Genomic DNA, 25,231 nt, shown 5'->3' with positions numbered 1-25,231 from the left:
TAGATAGCCCGTTTATCGAGGAAGGCTCTAGGCTATATATCATCACGCTAAGCCCTACAGGAGCGGAGCAATGTGGGTGAAACACAGCTAGTCACTTATAAAAATTAACAACTTTAAACTGTAAAGCACAGCCCTATAACAGTATAATGATCGGTACGGTCCGCAACGAAATTAATTTGTCAAAACATGCATTCGAGTTGCCATGCTCATACAATAAGATATACGTATATGAATTTTGAGCGCAACACGAATCGGATTAGAAATTATTTTTGTGGGTACATGATAATATTTTGAGTAGGTATGTACAGTGGCAATGCCACTGTACAAGTGGCATGTCAAACGGATGAACTGTTTTTGAGTAGGTTTCGACTTTTTATCTGATTCAACGACGTATTCGAATGTTTTTCTGTTTGAATGGTTTAGTGAATTTCAGCTGTTTCCTAGATCTTGCGTACATATACATAAAACTTTGTTCCAAATATCTACCTATTTTAAAATTTACTTTATCGAAATAGGTCCAGCCGTTTTTGCGTAATTAATTGTCGTAATCTAACATTTATAAAAATCAATATTCTTGTTTTTATCAACAACTTCATGTCAATAAAACAATAAAATTATAATTATTGTCATCTGTTTATGTAACCTTTAAGCGGAAATCGAACCCACGACCCTTTATGACTTATCGTTTTCACTTCATAACTTAATATAGATATGTAATACTATCTGCTGTAATGTGTTAAATTAATTCTATTATTACCTATCACTAATGGTCTATTGAAAATCTGTTAGGTAGTTTTTTTATAGTTAACTGCTGCACAGATTTTAGTGAAATTTCCTTAGTTGTATAAATTAAAGATCTTGAACAAATCAAGGTCTACTTACTATCTGCTAGAAAGCTAAACGTTTTTTGATGTTTTTGCAATTGCCCTATAGCTAGCAAGTAGCAATGCTAGCATACCTGCAGTTTTCGACCTATTCTCTGATTTATCGACTATATTAAATTTGGAATTTCATAAAAATCGGTCAAGCCGTTTCCGAGGAATTTAATTACAAATTACAAACAAAAATATAATATATGATTTTGTAAAACATAGAATAAATATTTAATACACAGTAATAGTAATACCAAGTATTGAAATAAAAAAGTCATACAACGGATCTCTAAATCTAAATAATAATTGATAGTTTCCGTTCAAAATGATTAATTGCCCGAATAAATCAACATTTTACTAAATGGCTAGATTAAAAAAGATAAATAAATAACGTTCCATCACTGTTGTGTTTGACACGGAATTAAAAAAAAGTAAAATATTATCTATGCTTTTCATTTCGCGCCAAATTGCATATCCGCTATTTTTTATCATCTGTGAGATATTATCCAGATTGTTCGTTAATTAATGAACGCATTATACGAATCTTATTCTACTTCCTATCCTATTCTAACAACGAATATTATAAATGCGAAAGTTTGTGAGGATGTGTCTGTGTTTGTTACTCTTTCACGCAAATACTACTGAACCGATTACAATGAAATTTAGCACACATATAGAGGGTAACTTGGATTAACACATAGGATAGGTTTTATCCCGGAAATCCCACGGGAACGGGAACTATGCAGGTTTTTCTTTAAAAACGTGGGCGAAGCCGCGGGCGGAAAGCTAGTAAACTATAAATCATTAAATGTGTTACGGAAAAAATAACACATGTTTTTATTCAATCTGTTTTTAACCGCGTTAATCCTAACCAAACATTGTAGAAAAACTGATATCTAAATAAAGTTAATCACGTGTTAAACAACAAATTTGGCATTTGTGACCTCCATAAATATTTAATGATCACCGTAAAAAATAACGTATAATCTGTGATGGAAGGCACAGATTGATAAAGCTAAATACTCACGATAGACTCCCATTTATCTAACTAAGGTTTTATTAATGCGCCCATTATAGCGCAACATCAAGCTCACTTATCTTGAAGTAACCGTGTAAAATCACCTTTAAAATAATTTGTCAATATCCCAAATCTAACGGCCTTTGCCTACGAAAAAAATTTTTAAAAATAGAAGCACTTAAGCGAAACGATTAATGAACGGATTAAAAATAAACTGATATGCCATCAGGAAGTCTTTACACAAATGAAAACAAACTTCTGTGTTTAATCCATTCGCATCATGATGTGTGGTCGGTTAAATTAAACTTTATTAATTCAAACCGTTTTTTATTCGTCTCTTCTTAATGGTCGTGTATTTATTTTCGTTTGCCGCGTAAATCATACGCTGTCACAGTGACAGCAAATTTGGCGGCAACTGCAGCTGTCAATTCGAGCGTTCCACTTCACGGGATGGCCGTTTCGTTAATTCTGGATGTTAATACATGATTAGTAGAACTAATGTCGTCGCGAACATATTTATGCGACGCACGGTGGTTATTTTAGAAACATCTGAGAAATAGGGGCGATTATTGCGCGGTGGGCGCGTTTTAAAATTAAAGAAATCGCTTTGTTTCCCATTAGCCTGTAGACAAATTTGTTTCGACGTTTTTTAGTTGTTTCGTTAATTGATTAGCTATAGTCGCTGTCAACAGAATCAGCTCGGCGCGAAATGAAACCTGTTCGCTCGAAAGAGTTTCTAAGTGCTTTTTTATAGTCTGTGGGTGGCTAGTTAAAAATAATTGTCTATGATTACCCGGTAAAGTCGGATAACTTCTGTAATACTGTAATTGCGTTTATAATGTCTAATTATATTGATAAACGAGTTATGGCATTATAAAGTGAATTATGGCTTGATTTTGGATACTATTTATAATTATAAATACGTAATTTAATTTGAATGTTGTAATTATTCAATTACAGTTATTGATAGACGTTTTAAGTCATAAAGCTATCTAAATTATTTCAATTTATTTATATGAAGACATTCAGAGACAGAAAACATATGATTCAAGTTGCCAATAGGCAGTTAGGTTGATTATTATTGAAGTTGTATAGTTGGACAAATGTTAATTTTATTTGTTTATTAATAAATAAATTGCGAAATAAAATGTTTGTCGTTGGAACTTTAGAAACAAAAATTGGTCAAAATTATGAAATAGCGAATCAATGTTGATTACAGCAATTTTTTTGTTTACTTACTGTAAAGAAGTATCTCTAAGGAATCCTCTCCAAATAAATGTAAGTACATCCTTTTGCTTTCAAAAAAAAAAATAAACACTATAGATTTAATTCAAACTTTGTACTTATCAAGGACACTACAATAATTTCATACGATCTTTTGTTAGGTATTTGCTTTTTAAACTATACTAGCTTACCGCCCGCGGCTTCGCCCGCTTTGTCTAAAACCTAATAAATTATATACTAAAACCTTCCTCTTGAATCACTCTATCTATTAAAAAAAAACCGCATCAAAATCCGTTGCGTAGTTTTAAAGATTTAAGCATACAAAGGGACATAGGGACAGAGAAAGCGACTTTGTTTTATAGGTAGGTACTATATGTAGTTATTGCTTCTAAGTATGATTCACTATTGTAAAATATAAACGGTAGCATTTGTGACGTCATTCTAACACCGATCCATCATGGCGGGCTAAACTCTATTTTGACAGATGTCACATTAACGTCAAAATGGCGGTCACTTTAAAGATAATGTGGGGCTAATAGTTCTGTTTTTTGTTGTGTTTTTTGGGTTGTTATTGAAATTTTTTTTAGTAGGTAATTGGTGTGTGATAGTGATTATGATATTTGCTTTGATTTTAAAACGTTACAGTTATTTACCTACATCATAATATTAAGCTATTGCAAAGCTTCTATCGCGGGCCTTGAGCGCGGGGACCGAATCGAGAAATTCCGTAACGAAAAAACCTCACGCTCCCCACTCCGACGGGCGGAGATGTGGCTTGAAGGCATAGCTTTACCGCGGCAGTCCCAAGTGACACACGTCTTTTTTATTTATTTATGTATGTGTTACTATTACTAGTTGGAAATAGTTCATTGCTTTTTATTTGAAATGGTTCATTGTTTCTCTGCGTGTACAATAATAACAATATAATATTAAGATTTATGTATGTTTGCGATGGATAAACTGAAAACTACCTATTACTACTACTACTTACTATTTATACCTACTATAACTAGTCTATTAATAAATGTTTGTTATTCTTTCAAACGAAAACAGCTGATCAAATCTGAATGAAATTTGACACAAGAGATAGACTATTTATAATCTCATAATCTGGATTAACTCTTTATCGAAAGTAAGAAAGTATAACCGTCAGTCAAAAATTTCTATCAAAATCTACTACTTTTTCAAAATCGCATCAAACCCGGTCTAGTAAACAAACACTCGAGCTGATGACTAATAAACTCACAAACACACGTATATATTGTCCGTCTGTCCGTATGGTGGTCTTAAAATTAAGTCATCACTCTTGAGAGTTTTTCTTTTTTATGCATACCACTGGGGATCGCTTTATGCAATGCCTATTTAATTTATTTAAGTATTAGTATTGTTATATTTTTTATATTCTTATTAGATTATGAAAAGTAACTGACTATAGTAAATTGAACTGAAAACATTTAACAAAATTTGTATTTTATTTACAAAAGTTTTTACGTATTAGATATTTGACTAAGTTAACTCATACACTTATTGAGTGACACTCAAATAAATAATTGAAGTTCAACGAAATAAATTACGTTCCGCAACTAAATCTACTTAATTATTAAACATTTACATTGACGTGTGCATGTTAATATGTATTTCCTGTATGCTCGCCTGGTGTCGAACCCCCTATAATTTGAAGTCTAAGTTCCTCACCACTGAGCCACCACTCTCATTGCACAAGTAACTTAAACTTAACTTACTGCATAAAGCGATCCAAACTCTTATAATCCTTATTTTGACAGCAAACTTCAATGGGAGTAAAAAAATGCTCGCGCGACAGAGACGGACATATGAACTAGTGTACGAAAGAAGAGACGGCTTTATCACGTTGGGTGGCATTAGGATTAGGAGATTAAAGATACGGTCCGCAAAAGTGTTAAATGTAATGTTTGTGTTCAGTGGTTGAGCTGTGGTAGCCGGTTCGATGCTCGGTGCGTTTTTTGTGGCTTTTTTTGAAGTAACATGTTTGATGTTTAACAGATTGATTGATGTTAAGTTGTTAAGTAACTATTTAATCTGTGGTTAAGTTAACATTAGTTGCGTAATTTTGAGTGTAAGTAAATATACTTATATTTATACTAGCGGTCCGCCCCGGTTTCGCCCGTGGTACATTTTTACGTTTTCTCTCCATAAGAACCATCCTCGTACTTCAAGAAATGTAATAAAAAAAGAATTAACGAAATCGGTTCAGTTGTTCTCGAGTTATGCGCTTACCACCACATTTTGCGATTCATTTTTATATTATAAGATATTTTGTGTTCCAAATGAATGAATGAATTTTGTACTCCATTGATAGATCAGCTGATTTTTGTTGTTTATTTGTTTTGCTTTCTTCAAAAGAGCAACTATGGAGTTTCTTGCCGCTTCTTCTCCGTAGATACTGCTTTCCGAATCGGTGGTAAATGTTAAAAATATGTAATGACGTTTCAAAAGTGCTTCTAGAAGAAGTCTAATTGAATAAATAAATGTTTGAGATTGAGTTTGAGTTTCTTCAAGTACTTGTGCTTGAATGGCTCTACTACTACGAATGTTTTGAATGTCAAAGTTTGCAAGTTTTTTTTGTTTAGATATTAATTGATCAATATGCAATAATGTCTGTACTGATTACAATGGAATTTGGTAGACAGATAGTTTAAAACTTGGATTACCAAAAATACTTATTTCCTTGTTGAAGACGACCCAAAATCCTATTACAATGAATGATATTAAAACTTGTAAATTTGTGTTGGCGGATAGATGTTTGTAACTCTTTTACGCAAAAACAGCTGATCTGATCAATATGAATTTTGGTACAGAGATAGATTACAGTCTAGATTAGCACAGGCTACTTACAGTTACCCAAATTAAAATATAATGTTATTTTATAGCAAAAAAGTTTACCTAATAAGATAAAGTTTTAGTTATTTTATATGTATACAAACTAGCTTTCCGCCCGCGGCTTCGCTCGCGTTTTAAAGAAAAACCCGCATTGTTTTCGTTCCCGTGGAATTTCCGGGATAAAACCTATCCTATGTGTTAATCCAAGTTACCCTCTATACGTGTGATAAATTTCATTGTAATCGGCTCAGTAGTATTTGCGTGAAAGAGTTACAAACATACACATACACATCAATCCTCACAAACTTTCGCATTAATCTATACTAATATTATAAAGCTGAAGAGTTTGTTTGTTTGTTTGTTTGTTTGAACGCGCTAATCTCGGGAACTACTGGTCCGATTTGAAAAATTCTTTCGCTGTTATATAGCCCATTTATCGAGGAAGGTTATAGACTATGTGTCATTACGCTACGAGTCTACGACCAACAGGGGTGGAGCCACGGGGGTGAAACCGCGCTGAGCAGCTAGTTTATAATATTAGTAGGATAGGATTAAGGATAAGATGAGCGAAGAGTGACGCGTCGTCAAAGGGATCATTTACCTTGTCAGAAAAAATAAATAATACCATTCAAATATATTTATTACAATCCTCTCTGAGATTTATTAGTCTTGTTTATGAATCATCAACTGATTTGTAAAAAAATTGACAATTAATGTTTTATTTTTGAATAATTCATTTTTGCACTGTTTCACTTAATTTATATATACAACATGTCTATTTTCACACCAAACAAACGTTAGGTAATTTGTAGGGTTTATTCGTTAATTTAAACATCTATCTTGAAATAAAAAATCCATTCAAATTTGTTCAGCCGTTTTTGCGTGCAACAGAAAGTAACACGACATTGTATTCTGGAGAAGATATAGGCTTCAGATTTATATTTTAGGTATAGTAATAATAATATTTTTTAAATAAAATCCACAATTTCTTCAACATCATAATATCGCATATTTATTACTACGGTCATTTATAAAAAATTTGCCCATCCATTTCTCGACCACGCGTTACGTCGCTTACCCGCAACATATCCAAATTTTAGATAATATATCCAAATAGTATGTATGTTTGTATGTTCGTTGCCGGCGCCTAATATGACGCACAGATGCCTACATGGTGGTCTGACCACCCAGTGTGGACAAAAAGGTGTGGAGTCGCGAGGTTTTATTTTTGGACATTTTATGGAGGATTTTTTTAAAGAACCTATGGGAATAAAAATGAAGGATTCAATTGGTTGTTAGTTTGTGTTAGATAAACTCAAAAACCTATTAAACTGACATTTAAAATCTTTTATCAGAAAGCTACATTTTTCCTTTTAAGTAAGAATTAGTTGTCTACCTACCTATATTTTTAATTTATTGTATTATTTAGTCAATTAGAACAGTATTTTAAAACGATAATCTAGTAGGATTTGTTAATAATAAACATAAGGTACGTTGTTTCACTATTCGAAGTACTTACCTATATTTTAATTGTGAATTGAAACAAAAATCTATATTTCACGAAACTAATTAAAAATTATTAGTCACAAGAACTTTTGTCGACTCCGTTCCACTTCTGTCCACACATGGTACGCTCATGTCACCAAAACATTTCGATATAGATACCACATCTCAAACAAAACATATCCAATGAAAATACGACTTTAACTATATTAAAATAAGAGCTAATTTCAAATATAACTATAATAAATTCGAACAACATTTTTTATTATCAGCATATTCGATTTTGAACTTTAACCGAAAGGTATTAGAATCGATTTCTATTAATCAATAGATTAAAGAGTTGGATTCGTATTTCAAATTCCTTCACATTCCTTATTGCCTATACAATAAAGTTCAAAATAATTTTTATGTTATCGATACTAGTTTTAAATTTAGAGCTTCATAAAGATGATCATTCAAATTTCATCTTTATTCTTATAGTTATAGAGTCGATAAAGCCCGTTATGAAAATTAATATTTGTGTGAAGTAATTGAGATGTCGGTGTGTTTTTTTGTCTGTCTGGTTGTCTCTATAGCTGGATTAATTGTTTTTTTTTGTGTAGTCCATCCTGTTTATTAAGCTTAATGGCTTAAACTACATTAAACGACTGATAGGGTAAACCGACTTTAAAAATTGTAAATCACCAATTTATTGTGTTGGTTTAGTATTTTGGAGAGCTAAAATTAGGTTAAGTGGTCCAAGGCGCGGTCAGTATTTGGATGGGTGACCGTTTATTGCTATTCGAGTGTTTTCTTAGTAAAGCGTAATTCTATCCTATCCTTTACTATTACCTAAATGTTTGGATGTTTGTTACTCTATATAACTAAAACAGCTGACCAAAATTGTATGTATTTTTGTGTAGAGATAGATATAAGCTACTTAATAATTAATATCCTGGGCTGATACCTACCACGCATGACGCAAGTAACGCCGAGGGCTAAAGCTAGATAATATTACCTTTACATATATATTAATTTATTTATTTTTCATATTCATACCTTTTTAATCAGTAGTTTTAGTAATTATTAAAATATGTAGATATTAGTAACATTTTTCTTACAGTAAGAACTTATTCTTAAATTTCCACCACTATACAGAAAAAAAAACTCAAAAACTGTAATATCCTTAATCAATACTAATTAAGCAATAAACATTATAATTTATAAGTTATAACCAGTCTCAAGACTCAAAACAGTATTATTTCCACTGTGGAAGAGAGACAGTGCTATGCAGCTCGTCTAGCGCCATCCCTTTCCCATACTGACGACGCGGTTGGCGCAGTGGTAAAGTAACTGCCTACTGAGCGGTCGCGGGTTCGATCCCCGGTCAGGGCAAATATTTGTGTGATGAACTCAATTATTAAGTTCTTGGGTCTGGGTGTTATTTGTATTTATTAAATATTATATTTATCGTCGCCTAGTACCCACAACACAAGCCTTAATTGAGCTTACTGTGGGACTTGGTCGATTTGTGTAATAATGTCCTATAATATTTATTTATTTATTTATACTGGAAGTAATATAATCTTAATATATATAAATCTCGTGTCACAATGTTTGTCCTCAATGGACTCCTAAACCACTTAACCGATTATAATAAAATTCGCACACCATGTGCAGTTCGATCCAACTTGAGAGATAGGATAGTTTAAATCTCAAATCGTTTTAGAGAAAGCGGGCAAAGCCGCGGGCGGTAAGCTAGTACTATACTAATATTATAAAGCTGAAGAGTTTGTTTGTTTGAACGCGCTAATCTCGGGATCTACTGGTCCGATTTGAGAAAGTCTTTCGGTGTTAGATAGCCCATTTATCGAGGTAGGCTATAGGCTATAAATATCATCACGCTAAAACCAACAGGAGCGGAGCAGTGCGAGTGAAACCGCGGGGTACAACTACTTTAAGACATGGTTATTTCCTTCGCATTAATATGTATAATTATGTAAATACATAATTAGTAAAGTCGGCAACAGACAAACAGACGAACCGTTATCATTAATTATATAGGAATGTTATCTTTGCATCAATTAAATGCAAAAATGTATGGTATTTCTATGCACGGCTTCTCTTGGAGTTTCCGTTGTTTTATTAGAAGTTAATTAAATTATAGAATACTAGCTTACCGCCCGCGGCTTCGCCCGGTTGTTTAAAACCTAATAAAATATATACTAAAACCTTCCCCTTGAATCACTCTATCTATTCAAAAAAACCGCATCAAAATTCGTTGCGTAGTTTTAAAGATTTAAGCATACAAAGGGACATAGGGACAGAAAAACTTGTTTTATACTATGTAGTGTATAAACGACTTTGTTTTATACTATGTAGTGATAATACTATAGCTGCGCTTCGCGGTTTCACCCGCATATCTCCGCTCCTGTTAGTCTTAGCGTAATGATATATAGCCTATAGCCTTCCTCGATAAATGGGCTATCTAACACCGAAAGAATTTCTCAAATCGGACCAGTAGATCCCGAGATTATCGCGTTCAAACAGACAAACTCTTTAATTCAGCTTTATAATATTAGTATAGAAACTATATTTATCTTACAGAAAAGAGCCATTCGCTCTATATATAATTTACGTGCTCGGGACTCACTAAGAGATCATTTTAAGAATACTGGTATCCTTACTGTACCATCACAGTATATATTTAATAATATTTTGCATGTACACAAAAGCTCCGACTTACACACAAGAGTAGGAGATAGACACGATTATGGCACAAGGAACAGGAATAGAATTGAAATGCCATTTTTCCGATTAGCTAAAGTTAAAAATTCATTTATGGGTCAAGGTATACGCTTTTACAATAGAATTCCTCATAATATTAAAGAGTTTAGTAGTTCTAAATTTAAAACTTATATAAAAAATGTACTAGTTCAGAGAGCGTACTACAGTATTCAGGAATATATGGACGATAAAAATCCATGGAGGGTTGTCGCGTAAAAACCACAGGACAGTTCTTTGGCATATTATGATATAATATGTAGTTAGATATAAGTTACTGTATATTATGTAATATTGACATGATTTTAAAAGAGCAACTATGGAGTTTCTTGCCGATTCTTCTCCATAGATACTGCTTTCCGAATCGGTGGTAAATGTTAAAAATACTTACCTATGTAATGACGATTCGAAAGTGCTACTAAATAGTAGTCTAATTGAATAAATGAATGTTTGAGTTTGAGTTTTGAGTTTGATAATAAATAAATAAAAATCATTAGGACCACAGATAATAAAGCCATAAATGTCAAAAAAGATATATTTGACATAATTTACATACTTATTTATAAAGAAAAACATTCCCTCGCGGAAGTGATGTAAGTATAGGTAACTTATATAAAAGAATGTAGAAGAAACTGTTTGTTTGTTGAATTTATTTTAACCGACTTTTAAAAAAAGAGCGTGTGTGCAAAGTTTCACGTGTCAGAAGTGAAACTTTAAAGATACCAAAGTCGTCGCCTTACTCCATGACGTGACGGTATTGCCATGACGTGACCTTAAAATTTCTTCAAAATTGATGTTTGTAATAATTGCAATTGCATCTAAAGTACGAAAATGTTGAATAGAAATCATACAAACAAACAATTTATGTTTGTCCATGTCTCCGAAACTAGTTAAGCCTTTTAAATTGCTTAAAAATAACTTATTACTTCTTTCATTAAAACTGATGTAGTGTTTCTCTTTTTAACCGACTTCAAAAAAAAGGAGGAGGTTATCAATTCGGCCGGTATATATTTTTTTTTTTTATGTATGTACACCGATTACTCCGAGGTTTCTGAACCGATTTACGTGATTCTTTTTTTGTTCGTTGCGGGATGGTGTCGAATTGGTCCCATAAAAATTTTATTCGGATAGGCCCAGTAGTTTTTATTTTATGAGCATTTTTGTCTGTAGGTATTTGTAAATTTTGCAAGTGCAAGTTTGAAGTCGGTTGTTTTTAACGCAGTTATCACTTGTCCTCTTAAACTATGTCACATAAGAAAGAAAGAGACAAAGATATTATTTTAACATTGATTAAGTAATTTTTAAGATTAATATAAAAGAAGCGAGAAAAGACAAAATAAATAATATGTATAGATTTTATTGACCAATAACATCACTTTATTAACATTGTAGGTGGTCAGAAACCGGTTTCCAAACGCGAAAACCATCAAAAACACAATAAACACATTTAAAAGTTTTCTTATGGATATTTATAATAAAATATTGTGACATGAATATTTCATGTTTGTTTGCCACTATATTGTCAGTGAAAGTTACATCAAAATCGGTTCAGCCGTTTCGGAGATTCTTATTAATCTTTTTGTTAATAGTTTTGTTTGTTATATCCTAATCGTATTAATTTATTTTTTTTTTGTTATAAAATTGTTTTTCATTTTCATAACAAACACAAACAAATTCTAGGTATTTAGGTATTTTATGACTATGGTATATTATTGTTATGTAATATGACTAGCTGCTCCACGCGGTTATCGTGATGATATAATATACTCTATAGGCTTATAGCCTTCCTCGATAAATGAGCTATCTAACACCGAAAGAATTTTTCAAATCGAACGAGTAGTTCCCGAGATTAACGCTTTCAAACAAACAAACAAATTCTTCAGCTTTATAATATTAGTAGGTATAGATTAGAATTCAAGGACGATCGTAATGATCAATTAAAATTGTTTCATCAAAATTGGCCGCGCTTCCGGTTGAGTTTTTTTAGTTTTAACTAATTGAAATAAACAGCTGGCGAAATTTGTATTAATTTAAATTCTAATTATTTATACAGTAACCATTGAATTATATCGTAAAATTAGTGAAATAGAAAATTAGTCATAAATTTTTATTATACAACTAGTGGTCCGCCCCGGCTTCGCCCGTGGTACCTACATGTTTAAACTATCCTATCTCTCAAGTTGGATCGAACTGCACATGGTGTGCGAATTTTATTATAATCGGTTAAGTGGTTTAGGAGTCCATTGAGGACAAACATTGTGACACGAGATTTATATATATTAAGATTTCAAGCTATAATGATTTATTTAGGACTAGCTTTCCGGCCGCGGCTTCGCCCGCGTTTTCAAAGAAAAACCCGCATAGTTCCCGTTCCCGTGGGATTTCCGGGATAAAACCTATCCTAGGTGTTAATCCAAGTTACCCTCTATATGTGTGCTAAATTTCATTGTAATCGATTCAGTAGTATTTGCGTGAAAGAGTAACATACACATACATCCATCCTCATAAACTTTCGCATTTATAATATTAAGTAGGATAGGATGGACTGTGCTATTCCGTAATATGTCGGTACCTAGCTTTCTAATCTATACTAAAATTATAAATAAAGAGTTTGTTTGTTTGAACACGCTAGCCTCAGTACCTAGTTACTGGTCCAATTTGAAAAAAAATTCACAGAATATATCCTATTTATCGAGGAAGGCTTATAGCACAGTATTACAATAAAATAATATTGTAAAACTGTGCTTACAGGCTATATATCATCAGTCATCACGCTAAGATCAATAGAAACGGAGCAATGCGATTAAAACCGCGTGGCGCAGTGAGTAAAGTTTCTGAGTTTGTATGTTTATCAAGAAAAATCTCACAGAAAGTTACAAATGGGTATAAATGGTTATCGAGGAATAGGGTAACTTTCTGTGAGATTTTTAATCTAACAGTGAAATAATTTTTCTAATCGGAGCGATGGTTTCTTAGATTAGCGCGAGCAAACAAACAAACTTTCAGCTTTATAATATTACTATGGAAATATGTATTAATTTTAAAGACGATGCCAGACCACCCAAGCACTAATTAAGACATATTTAAATCAAGTGTGGAATCTGCCTAATTAACTTGCTTTGACCGGAGTTTAAGCATCGTCCCTAATGGGCCTTCTTCATAATGGGCAACGTTGGCCCAACAAATGATCGTCGATGTTTGCCATTACGGTGAATATGAAAAAACGTCTACAATGACGGCCGATCATAGACATTTAGGCCCTCTAGTTGATTGCCTCTACTCGTCCAACGCTGCTCATTGGAAATAGGGTCTATAAACAAAATATCACATTTATAATATTATAAGTCGTATTATATCTTCCATGGCTTGTCCCCGTAGTGGGCCATGGGACTTACCATGCGTCCATGCCTTTTTAATAGTATTGTGTTCCTTGTAAATGCTGTACATGTAGGCCGTATATGAGACAATCAAACTTGAACTCAAACTCAAAGTTTGTAATGTTTTTTTTATACCACATAATATACCTAACTTAAAATTTTAGCAATATTTTATATATACTACCTTATGAATTAAATATATAAATAATAATATAATGTTTTCTATTTGTTTCAGGTCGAAGTAAGTATGGATCCCAGTCTCATGGTGAGGTGGAATTTTATTAATTTCTTCATAATATAAATAAAATTATTTTAATGTAATGGGTAAAAAAGGTTAATAAATACCTACATACAGGTTCGAATCCTTAAATATTTTGATTGATATTCAATGTCGATTGTGTTCGAATTGAATTAGTTCCAAGTTATTAATAACTTAAACGTTACAGTAAAGAGCTAGCGCGCAAGAGCAACTTTTGTCTCCGCATCAACTCCATGGGGAGTTGCGTCGCTACGTGCGCGCACTTTCTTACTAGACCATAGAGTTGATGGGAGAGACAAAATAGTTGCGGAGACAAAAGTTGCTCTTGCGCTCTAGCTCTAAACGTGTGTTTTATGTTTCACTGTCCTAATTCCCAATGGAAATCATTTGTTTATTATTTTCCGAAAATGTAAGAAAAATCGTCTTTATTACGTCACCTTACTTACTGACTGGCCGGTTAGCTTGGTTGGTAGTGGCCCTGCCTTCAAAGCCAGTCATGGGTTCGATTCCCACCCGGGGCAAATATTTGAGTGATGAACATAGATGTTTGCTCTGTGTCTGGGTGTTTATTATCTATATATAAGTATTTATTTAAAATTATATATGTATGTATAACAGCCATCTGGTTTCCATATAACACAAGCGAAAACTTAGTATATGGAATCAGATCGTGCCGTGTGTGAAAATTGTCAAAAAAAACAAAACAAAAACAAAACCTTTGTGCAAAAAAAATCAATTAAAAATCTTTATCCATTTAACATTTTAACAGAAGAAAAAGAAAATCAAAAATTATAATTACAACAACGTGCTAAAAGAAAAACACTCAAACACAATATTTTTTATTCGTTAAAATTGCTTTTTATTCAAAAACCATTTAGTTTTTAAGTTACAGTTTAACGCCAATTAAGTTGTTTTTTGTTCAACTTAAAAAGTAACTTTCTCTGACTATCCAATCGTGACGGAGGCAAAAAACTGTCAAGTTGGTAAATGTTATTAATCATTTATGTAGAGTTAGCAAATAAATTTTATTTAAATTTTATAAAAAATATTAAAAATAAAATTGATTTCGTCATTATACTAATTTAATAATGATAATTGAAAAACCATCCACAACCATCAAACAACAAAAACAAGTGATATTTTTGCTAGTTACCTTTTACCCTGGTTGCCTGGAAGCGATCACTTATAAGTGATAGGGCCGCCAAATATTTTGTACTTTTCTTGTACGTTGCGTTGTAAAAATTTCTCTGTGTTCTACGTAAAATAAAATAACTGTGAAATAAATAAATATAACAACAAAAGTAAATTGATAATTAATAATTTTGCCTTTAGACGTACTAAAAAAAACTTATTTTCTCGAAAACATCACAAGCCTATAATTTTTTTGGTAATGTGAAAATAAATTTGCTTGCGTATTTTTATACAGTTAATGCCGGCTACTCACGTATCTGCAGCAGGGGCAATATTGGAACAATCTCGGTTGGTCGGTGGTCGAAGCAATTTCAGTTCTCTGAATTGCCCCTGCTTGCCGATACACATCACAATTAAGGAGCCAATTAAGGGTGCAATTCCAATATTACGCCTGCTGCAGGTACGTGAGTAGCCAGTTTAAGTCATACACGTGTCTAAGTCAGTGTTGTTAATACAAATAAAGATAAAATTAAAACACTGATGATGATAAATCAGTGCTTTAATTTTATCAAAAGAAAATTATTGTCACTAATTTATGTTATATTGTTTGTTTATTTTATTTGTTTGTAGTTTGTGCATGTATCTATGTGTTTATATTTTGACTAATTTCCTGTTGACTTACCAGAAATAAGATAGACACTTGAATAACTGTTTTTACATTTTGATTGACATTCGATTGACTTATTCTCTGGTAAGTCTTTCGTCCCAATGCTGGCTAAATGTATACGCGCATGTGTGCGTGTGTATGAGTGTTTCCACAGTAGCTGTGCCCGCATTGCTCCGCTCCTGTTGGTCTTAGCGTGATGATATACAGCCTATAGCCTTGCTCGATAAATGGGCTATCTAACACCGAAAGAATTTTTCAAATCGAAGCTGTAGTTCCTGAGATTAGCGCGTTCAAACAAACAAACTGTGTTGTGTGTGTGTGAATATACGGGTATGTGTGTGTAACTACGTGTTTATTTACAGGCAACCTAACCCGCCAGGCGGTCGGTGCAATATTTTGACCAATTTTAACCGTAAACATATAATAATGAATTGGTTAAGATATTGCATCGTCCGCTTAGTGGGATTATCATCGAGGGAGAAAAGCTACAACATTTTTTATACTATGGTTCTACTAAGAGTAGTGCTACTGGTATTTGCTACTGTGTTGATGTGTTGAAGTTTTGTGTTCCTGCTCAATTGGATATAGAAATAATGTTACTAATGTTATGTTTGTGTTTCTGTTTTCAATTTTTTGTTGTAAGAAGCTTTTGGGAAGATAACAATATTTGTGTGAATTTTTGTTTTTGTGTGTGTGTGCTTTTTTGTTTCGTCGTGTTACATGCCTTTGTTTGATGAAACTGTCGCCAATTTAATGTTGTCAATTTGCTATCAAAGTTTTAATGTAACGATAAATGATTATTATTTTAAATAATTCTTTTAAGAAAAACTAGAGATTTGGAAATTTGAATGTTACAAAAACAAGATAGTAAATAATAATAGGTAAGTGGCGAAATTAAGTTGGTGAATATAAGATAGTTAGACACACTAACTTGCACTTGCACTTCAATATAAAAGATATATGAGTTAATCTCTATTCGAGATTTTAGCCATCTTTACAATGTCAAAAAATTGTAAATCTTAAAATATACTATAGGTACTATAGTTTCATATATATATTATTTTTAGTGTAATTTTATAGACTAACAAGTGATAACTGCGTTAAAAACAACCGACTTCAAACTTGCACTTGCAAAATTTACAAATACCTACAGACAAAAATGCTCATAAAATAAAAACTACTGGGCCTATCCGAATAAAATTTTTATGGGACCAATTCGACACCATCCCGCATCGAACAAAAAAAGAATCACGTAAATCGGTTCAGAAACCTCGGAGTAATCGGTGTACATACATAAAAAAAAAAAAAATATACCGGCCGAATTGATAACCTCCTCCTTTTTTTGAAGTCGGTTAAAAAGAATAAAGGTATCTATAGTTAGTGTGTCTTAATAGGTTTTAGTTTAGATGCTCTACATTGGACAATGTTTTTTTATTGAAGTGAAACTTCTTTATTGGTGTTGGAAAAAAATCTAGTGTAACATTTTTCGTTAGGTACGTGTGACATTTTTCCGTTACGCGCCATCTTTTTCTTATCCCTACCACGCGTGATTCGACGTATTTCTGTAAAGTTGCATATAGTAAATTATTTTTTGAAAAATAAGGTCATAATATAAAGAAGTTTCACTTCTTACGTGTGTACACTAGTATACGCACACATTTTTTTAATTGTTTATGTGTGTATGTGGCCAAATTATAAAAGACAAACATTCGTATATTAAAATTATTTCTTTCTAAATAATTATAAGTAAACTATTATCAAAGTATTATACAAACATATTTTGATTTAACGAAACTTGTATTTTCGTTAATAAAAAAAAATGTTCGATTTAGTTTAAAATATACAGGGTTAATGTTCTTTTGTCTAAAATAATATAACCACATAGTTACTATTTTTATTTCTGTTTGTATGTGTTGTAGGTACCTATTTTTTGTGTATCAAAGCATGTTTTAAGTCACATTTAAGAAAAGTATGTAAAAATAGCATAACTATATTTTTTTTGGTACTTTTTTAAAATACGCAAGTGAATTATTTTTCATTGTTATTTTATCATAAATATTATGATCATAAAATAATAAGCGACCACTTATTCAAATAAACCTAGACGTAATAATTAAATTATGAAGAAATTTTCAAATACTAATGAGAAAATTTGAAAAAATGTTCGTATAGCCTATTTATATAAAGGTAAAAAAAAACTCAAAAATAAATAATATGAAATGCATAAAATAGCAACACTCATCTAGGTACTTATTTTCCGACATCTACCGCATAAAATATATAATCTAAGAATTTTTTGCTGCTCATTATTTATTAATTTATACAAAAACAAATTAATTAAAAACGGAAATTTAAATTAACAAAATGATAACTAACCGGTTTTTGATTTGTGTACTAATTGTATTCTAGACAAAACTATGTAGCATACATTTAAATTATAATTAATCTAATAAAAGTAATAAGTCTATATAAATCTATAAATCTATATATACCTATAATAAATCTGTAGAAGGGTCAATTCTGTACATTGAAAATATTGAAAAAATAAATAGCAGGGGGTGTCACTGGATCGATACCAAACCCAAATATGTGATTAAAAAAAATTTTGTCTGTCTGTCTGTCTGTCTGTATGTTCAGGCATCACGTGAAAACTAACGGTTTGATTTCGATGAAACTTGGTATAATTATACCTTATTATCCTGAGCATAAAATAGGATACTTTTTATCCCGGAAAAATACGTAGATAAAAATAAATCTTAATTTTTCCGCGCGGACGGAGTCGCGGGCGAAAGCTAGTATTAAAATAAAAATATAATATTGAAAAAAATTAAGAGCGGGTTCGAAGTTCGAATTCCGCTAAGTGGTTTTTTCCATTCGATTGCTATAAAAACTGAATTTAAAATGTAAGATTTATAATTTTCAAAAATAATAACCTATTTACTTATTTATGGGAATCTCATTTTTTTTATTTTCTCATTAAAAAGACAATTTCATAAAATACTACGCGTAAAATCAAAAGCAAGAAAAATCTATCTTCATGAATACTAGCACTTTTATGATATATATTTATTTCTAGGTCCACGGACTAGGAAACCCAAAAAACCACCTGGGGACACTAACAACGATGAAAAGAGACCAAGAACAGCTTTCTCTGGACCACAATTAGCAAGACTGAAGGTATTGTAATATTCTAAGTTTAACGTTACCATGGCAACCGAAAAACATCATCTAAATCTATATAATACTAGCTTACCGCCCGCGGCTTCGCCCGCTTTCTCTAAAACGATTTGAGATTTAAACTATCCTATCTCTCAAGTTGGATCGAACTGCACATGGTGTGCGAATTTTATTTTAATCGGTTAAGTGGTTTAGGAGTCCATTGAGGACAAACATTGTGACACGAGATTTATATATATTAAGACTATAGTGGGTCGCCCCGGCTTCGCCCGTGGTACCTACATATTTAAACTATCCTATCTCTCAAGTTGGATCAAACTGCACATGGTGTGCGAATTTTATTATAATCGGTTAAGTGGTTTAGGAGTCCATTGAGGACAAACATTGTGACACGAGATTTATATATATTAGATGGGTCGCCCCGGCTTCGCCCGTGGTACCTACATATTTAAACTATCCTATCTCTCAAGTTGGATCAAACTGCACATGGTGTGCGAATTTTATTATAATCGGTTAAGTGGTTTAGGAGTCCATTGAGGACAAACATTGTGACACGAGATAGACTAGCGGTGTGCCCCGGCTACGCCCGTGGTACATATTTACGTTTTCTCTCCATAAGAACCATCCTCGTACTTCAAGGAATATAATAAAAAAAGAATTATCGTAATCGGTCCACCCGTTCACGCGTGAGCCGTGACCAAGGAAAACGGGTTTCATTTTTAAATACCTATATAGAAAAATGAATCGCCAAAGTTGCTATGCGCAAATCTCGAGATCAGCTGAACCAATTTCGCTAATTATTTTTTTTATATTAAATTCTATTAATATTAATATATTCCTTGAAGTTCGAGGATGGTTCTTATGGAGAGAAAACGTAAACATGTACCTCGGGCGAAGCTAGTTGGTTGAAAGCCCACGGAGTTATCTATAAAGTGACAAAGCCTAAAAAACAGTCAGATTGAGAACCTCCTTCGTATTTAAGAACGTCAGATAAAAGCAGTAGAAAGCATTATCCATTATTAAGAGAGTATTTTATCATTATAAGTACTTATATTGTAATACTATGTAGGTATAGATAAATAAAACAACCCCACTACATTTAACTTTTCGTGGAACATCAATGACCGAGCTTGCAGAAACTAAGTTCTTAGGTGTTATTATTGACAAGAATTGTAATTGGAAATCGCAAATTCAAACAGTTGCATCACGACTTCATAGATTCGTGTATGCTCTTAGAAAATTACGTAATGGGGTTTCAGAAAGGGCTGCTACTGTTGCTTACCACGGCTATGTTGGCTCTATATTGAGATATGGTATTTTAATATGGGGTAATTCTACTGAAGTACACCAAGCTTTTCTAGCTCAAAAGAAGTGTGTCAGAGCTATAACAGGAATAGGACCCCTCGATAGTTGCAGACCGATGTTTCGAAGGTTACAGATCCTGACTGTAGCTTGCCTTTATATTCTCGAGATAGCTCTTTTCGTAAAAAAGCATACAGCTCATTTTGTTACTTTTGAAAAAGACAGCCTGTTTCAGACTAGGGATCCCACCCGACTACGCTTCCCCATGTGTAAATCAAAATTATTTTGTGCCAATTGTCAAGGAATGGCTATAAAAATTTATAATCACTTTCCCGCAAATATAAGGAGTTGTAATCTTAATAAATTTAAATGGAGGATTGCTGCATTTCTTAAACAAAAATGCTTTTATACGGTAAATGAATTTCTAGCATATAAGATAAACGAGGACTTGGCTTAGGCTTAAATAAATAAAAATTGACATAATATTTATTTATAATCATTTTATTAATATAATTTTGCAATGTACCTATTGAGATCTAGTGTTGTGTGATATTGTATAATGTAATTTATAATTTAAGATATTTGATTTTGTAATATTGTTTAATGTAATTTATAATTTAAATAATTTGCACGCTCAACTACGAGCAGAATGTCTAAGCACCTATACAATTTGTACCTCAGCTATATGTAACTACATTCAGAAAATAAAGACAATTTGAATTTGAATCTGTATACAATGACATCTAAAAGATTAACAACTGTCGAGTCTCATATCGATTTTCTCTTAAAACGATTTTTAATAAGCGTTTGATACAGTTTACATCATACATTTTTGTGTTGACCACTTAAATTTCCATACTTTAATTACGAATATGAAGACCGTCAAAAATTCCCTGAATCAGTATGATATAAACAAACGGTTTTTTGTTTAATTTAAAGAATATTCACAATAAATAAAGATACAAGATGTCAGCGGGTCGCCTCGTTCCAACTCTGTTAAAATTCGGTAAAAACCAAAAACTGACACAAAAAGTGGAGTCATGTGCAGAATTGCAATAATATAATGCATTTTTATGAAGACAAAGTAACTGTGTCAACTATAACATTGTTGTAAAGAAATATTTCGAAAGTTCATTGAACTGGTTGATTCCGAAAATAAAGAGCAGATTTTATAAATGTGATAGATAAGTACTTCATACTTTGTAGAAACACAATACAGAATAAGAATAGTTTTGTCACGCTATATATAATAATATGTATTTATTAGAATCTATCTGGGCGGCAATCAAACACAAAATTAACATGAACTAAGTATTTATTTATTTTATTTAACATAATATTAATTCTTAGATGATATAATTTACATTGATGCAATCATAAACTCATTCAAGTTTTTCTGTGCACCATAAGCCCACAAACCGCTACATAATATGTTTTAATACTTATTGTTAGTTCTTCTTATTAAAACAATAATATATACATATTTGTAACTAATAATCTAACTGTACCGGTTCGGAGAGCAGTATTATATGCGCATATATCAGACTATGTACTTTCTGTTTGTAAATGATTTCGATTCCTGATTCATAGCAATATGAAACTAATCTATTCGCAGTTGCTATTCCTAAGTCCTTTTTCGTCTACGGGCCCTTTTTGAAATCATGTGTCCTCTTCGAACCGAAATTCGCGGAGAACCGCTACCTGATCATTTGATCAAGGCGGCGCGGCGGCTCTTACTCTCTAGATTCTGTTTACAACTATCTCTGTATCCCATATTCACCACTATGTATTACCTGTACTAGTAGCCTGTTATATGTTTGTCTACAGCACGAGTTCGCACAGAACCGCTACCTCACAGACCGGTGGCTCTAACTATGTAGTCCCTGTTTGCAACTACAAGTGTATTCCTTATCTCCTACCCATAGCTACTCTATAGCACCAGTCTATACCTATATGTTTGTTGCAGCATGAGTTTGCCGAGAACCGATATTTTTTTTTTTTTTTTTTTTTTTTTAAGTTAGGATTAGGCAAGCATTTGACCATCGCTTCGCCTGATGGAAAGCGACAAGCGTGGTCTAGGATGGAGCATGTTTGCCTAATAAGTGTCTATTCACATTTCTCTTGAATAAATCCAGATTGTAGTTTCTGGGAAAAACGGAAGCCGGAAGATTGTTCCACTCCTTACCAGTACGCATAAGAAAGGAAGAAGCGAAACGCTTAGTGCGTATGGGTGGGATGTCGATGACATAAGGGTGGAGACCGGCCCGGCGTCGAGTCCCTCGATGATAAAAAGGAGCAGCTGGCAACAGGTTATGCAGTTCTTCAGCACATTCGCCGTGAAAGATTCTGTAGAAAACCGCCAAACTGGCTACGTTCCGACGATGTTCTAGACTATGCAGTTTGCATGCGGTTAAGGATTCGTTTCCAATGAGTCTAATCGCTCGTTTTTCGATGGAGTCCAAAGCGTTGAGTTGATATTTAGCTGCCCCTGCCCAAAGATGAGAGCAGTACTCCACACCGGAGCGAACCTGGGCTTTGTATAGGTTTAAGAGCTGTTCCGGTGTGAAGAACTCCCTCACCTTAGAGAGTATTCCGAGCTTCTTAGCTGCAACTTGTACTTTGGACTCAATGAAGCTCTTGAAACTCAGGCTAGAAGAGAGTGTAAGGCCTAGAAGCTCCAGCTCGTTGGATAAGTTCAAGGACACATTCTGAAAACTAGGTGTTAGACCGAAACCAGTGCGCTTAGCTGTAAACAGACAAGCCTGTGTTTTTGAAGAGTTGAACCCGACTAAATTAGCTTCACCCCATTTAGAGACCGATTTTAATGTAAGATTCAACCGCTCAACCATATCCCACAGATCGGCTCTAACCCTTTTAGTTCTCTCCGACTCTATAGTTCTTGACCCTACACATAGCTACTCTATAGCACCAGTCTATACCTATATGTTTGTTGCAGCATGAGTTTGCCGAGAACCGATATCCCACAGATCGGCTCTAACCCTTTTAGTTCTCTCCGACTCTATAGTTCTTGACCCTACACATAGCTACTCTATAGCACCAGTCTATACCTATATGTTTGTTGCAGCATGAGTTTGCCGAGAACCGATATCCCACAGATCGGCTCTAACCCTTTTAGTTCTCTCCGACTCTATAGTTCTTGACCCTACACATAGCTACTCTATAGCACCAGTCTATACCTATATGTTTGTTGCAGCATGAGTTTGCCGAGAACCGATATCCCACAGATCGGCTCTAACCCTTTTAGTTCTCTCCGACTCTATAGTTCTTGACCCTACACATAGCTACTCTATAGCACCAGTATATCTATATGTTTGTCCACAGCACGAGTTCGCAGAGAACCGCTACCTCACAGAGCGGCGGCAACGCTGACTGATTAGTCTATGTTTGCAATTCTCTCTCCCATACCTCCTATCTATAACTATTGTCTGTTTGTCCACAGCACGAGTTCGCAGAGAACCGCTACCTCACGGAACGACGGCGGCAGGCGCTGGCCGCGGAGCTCGGGCTGGCGGAGGCGCAGATCAAGATCTGGTTCCAGAACAAACGCGCCAAGATCAAGAAGGCGTCGGGCCAGCGCAACCCGCTCGCGCTGCAGCTCATGGCGCAGGGACTCTACAATCATAGCACGATACCGCTCACTAAGGAAGAGGAGGAACTGGAGATGAAGGCCAGGGAACGGGAACAGCAGACGAGACATTGAAGGTTTGGTGACAGCCTTAGATGTTCTGATGTTCATTTTTGACAGACATTGAAAGTGTGCTAGTGTACAATGTAGATCGAGTGAACAGGTACCTTCTAGGGAAGCGCGTTCCATCTTAGACCACATCTCAGCTTAACATCAGGCGAGATTGTGGTCAAGCGCTTCCCTATTACCAATAAAAAGAAGATATTTTAATGTTCATTTTTGACAGTATTGTAATTAAATTGGACACAGTTTTGTAAATATCCTTTGATGTTTCATGATCTGAGTATTGTTAGGTAACACTTTGATAATTATATACATAATTATATTATCTAGGTCGACACTTTAAATCCTTATCTTCAGTCCTTTTTTAACCTTCGAAATAATGATTATTTGATGTTATTTTGGTAACAGTGTTTGATTGGGTTTTTTGAATGATTTTACTTGATTTTTAGTAAGTCATGGAAAACAGTATAAAATGATGTGTCATAAAAATCTACATTTAAATTTCAAAAAACACTTGTTAAAACTACAATATATCGCTACACTGATTTTTGTATAGAAATGTAAATATTTAGTAAAATTGTTGTATTGTGTGCATACGCCCTAATACCCTAATAGCATAGATTAGGCAGTTAATGTAATACTAAATTTACCATACACCTTTTTTGTAGTAGGTAAAGCTGAAATTGAAACGGGAATAAATGTGCTATTGTTTCTATTTAAATTAAAAGTAGGGTCTGAAAAAATGTATATTTCAAGTGATATTTTATGAATAGATATTAAAACAGTAAAAAACTTTATTGTTCTTCAGATATTTCAGGCAAAATTGGTTTAATTCTTTTCATACTTCTCAGTACTTTTGTATTCAGTCAAAATTTGATATTGTGAATATTATCTAATATAATTTTTTACCTGTTTCGGCTTTATTATACTAAATATCTAGTTATATAAAAAATAACCACAAATTTTCTGACAATTCCCTGCTCTCTTGCGTACGTTTTAATAAAATTGTTATTCGTCTATGTTACGTCTTACCGCGACCGTAGCCACGGACAGACTGAAATAGTGTTGCCGCTCGATAGTCCACTATCGATAGTCTATCGATTAACTATCGATAGTTGGGGAAAAGCAATAGTATCGATAGCACTATCGATACTATCGATAGTGTCGATACTATCGATAGTATCGATAGTCCTATAAGCGTAAATACTATCGACACATAGCAATACCATCGATAGTATCGATACTATCGAAGCTCAATATCGAACGAACTATCGATACTATCGATAGTGTCGATACTATCGAAGCTCAATATCGAACGAACTATCGATACTATCGATAGTGTCGATACTATCGATAATATCGTCCCATCG

At 33.3% G+C, this 25,231-nt stretch overlaps 1 protein-coding gene across 2 annotated transcripts in view; it reads left to right on the top strand.

Annotated features, from left to right (window-relative positions):
• Positions 1-24,924, top strand: part of LOC123704108 (homeobox protein invected-like) — a 63,569-nt gene extending 38,645 nt beyond the window's left edge. Inside the window, exons 4-6 of one of the 2 annotated variants that reach the window (XM_045652396.1) lie at positions 13,852-13,857; positions 18,750-18,850; positions 23,613-24,924. In XM_045652396.1, the coding sequence (XP_045508352.1) occupies positions 13,852-13,857; positions 18,750-18,850; positions 23,613-23,873 (368 nt within the window). In that variant the 3' untranslated portion in view covers positions 23,874-24,924. Of the gene's footprint in view, positions 1-13,851; positions 13,882-18,749; positions 18,851-23,612 lie in introns of both variants that reach the window. The other variant, XM_045652395.1, reaches the window with a different exon arrangement.
• Positions 24,925-25,231: the final 307 nt, after the last annotated feature.

This window comes from Colias croceus, chromosome 28 (assembly GCF_905220415.1).
Source record: "Colias croceus chromosome 28, ilColCroc2.1".
Classification (NCBI taxonomy): domain Eukaryota; kingdom Metazoa; phylum Arthropoda; class Insecta; order Lepidoptera; family Pieridae; genus Colias; species Colias croceus.
Note: the sequence above shows the minus strand (reverse complement) of the source record. Positions and strands in the feature narration are given on the sequence as shown.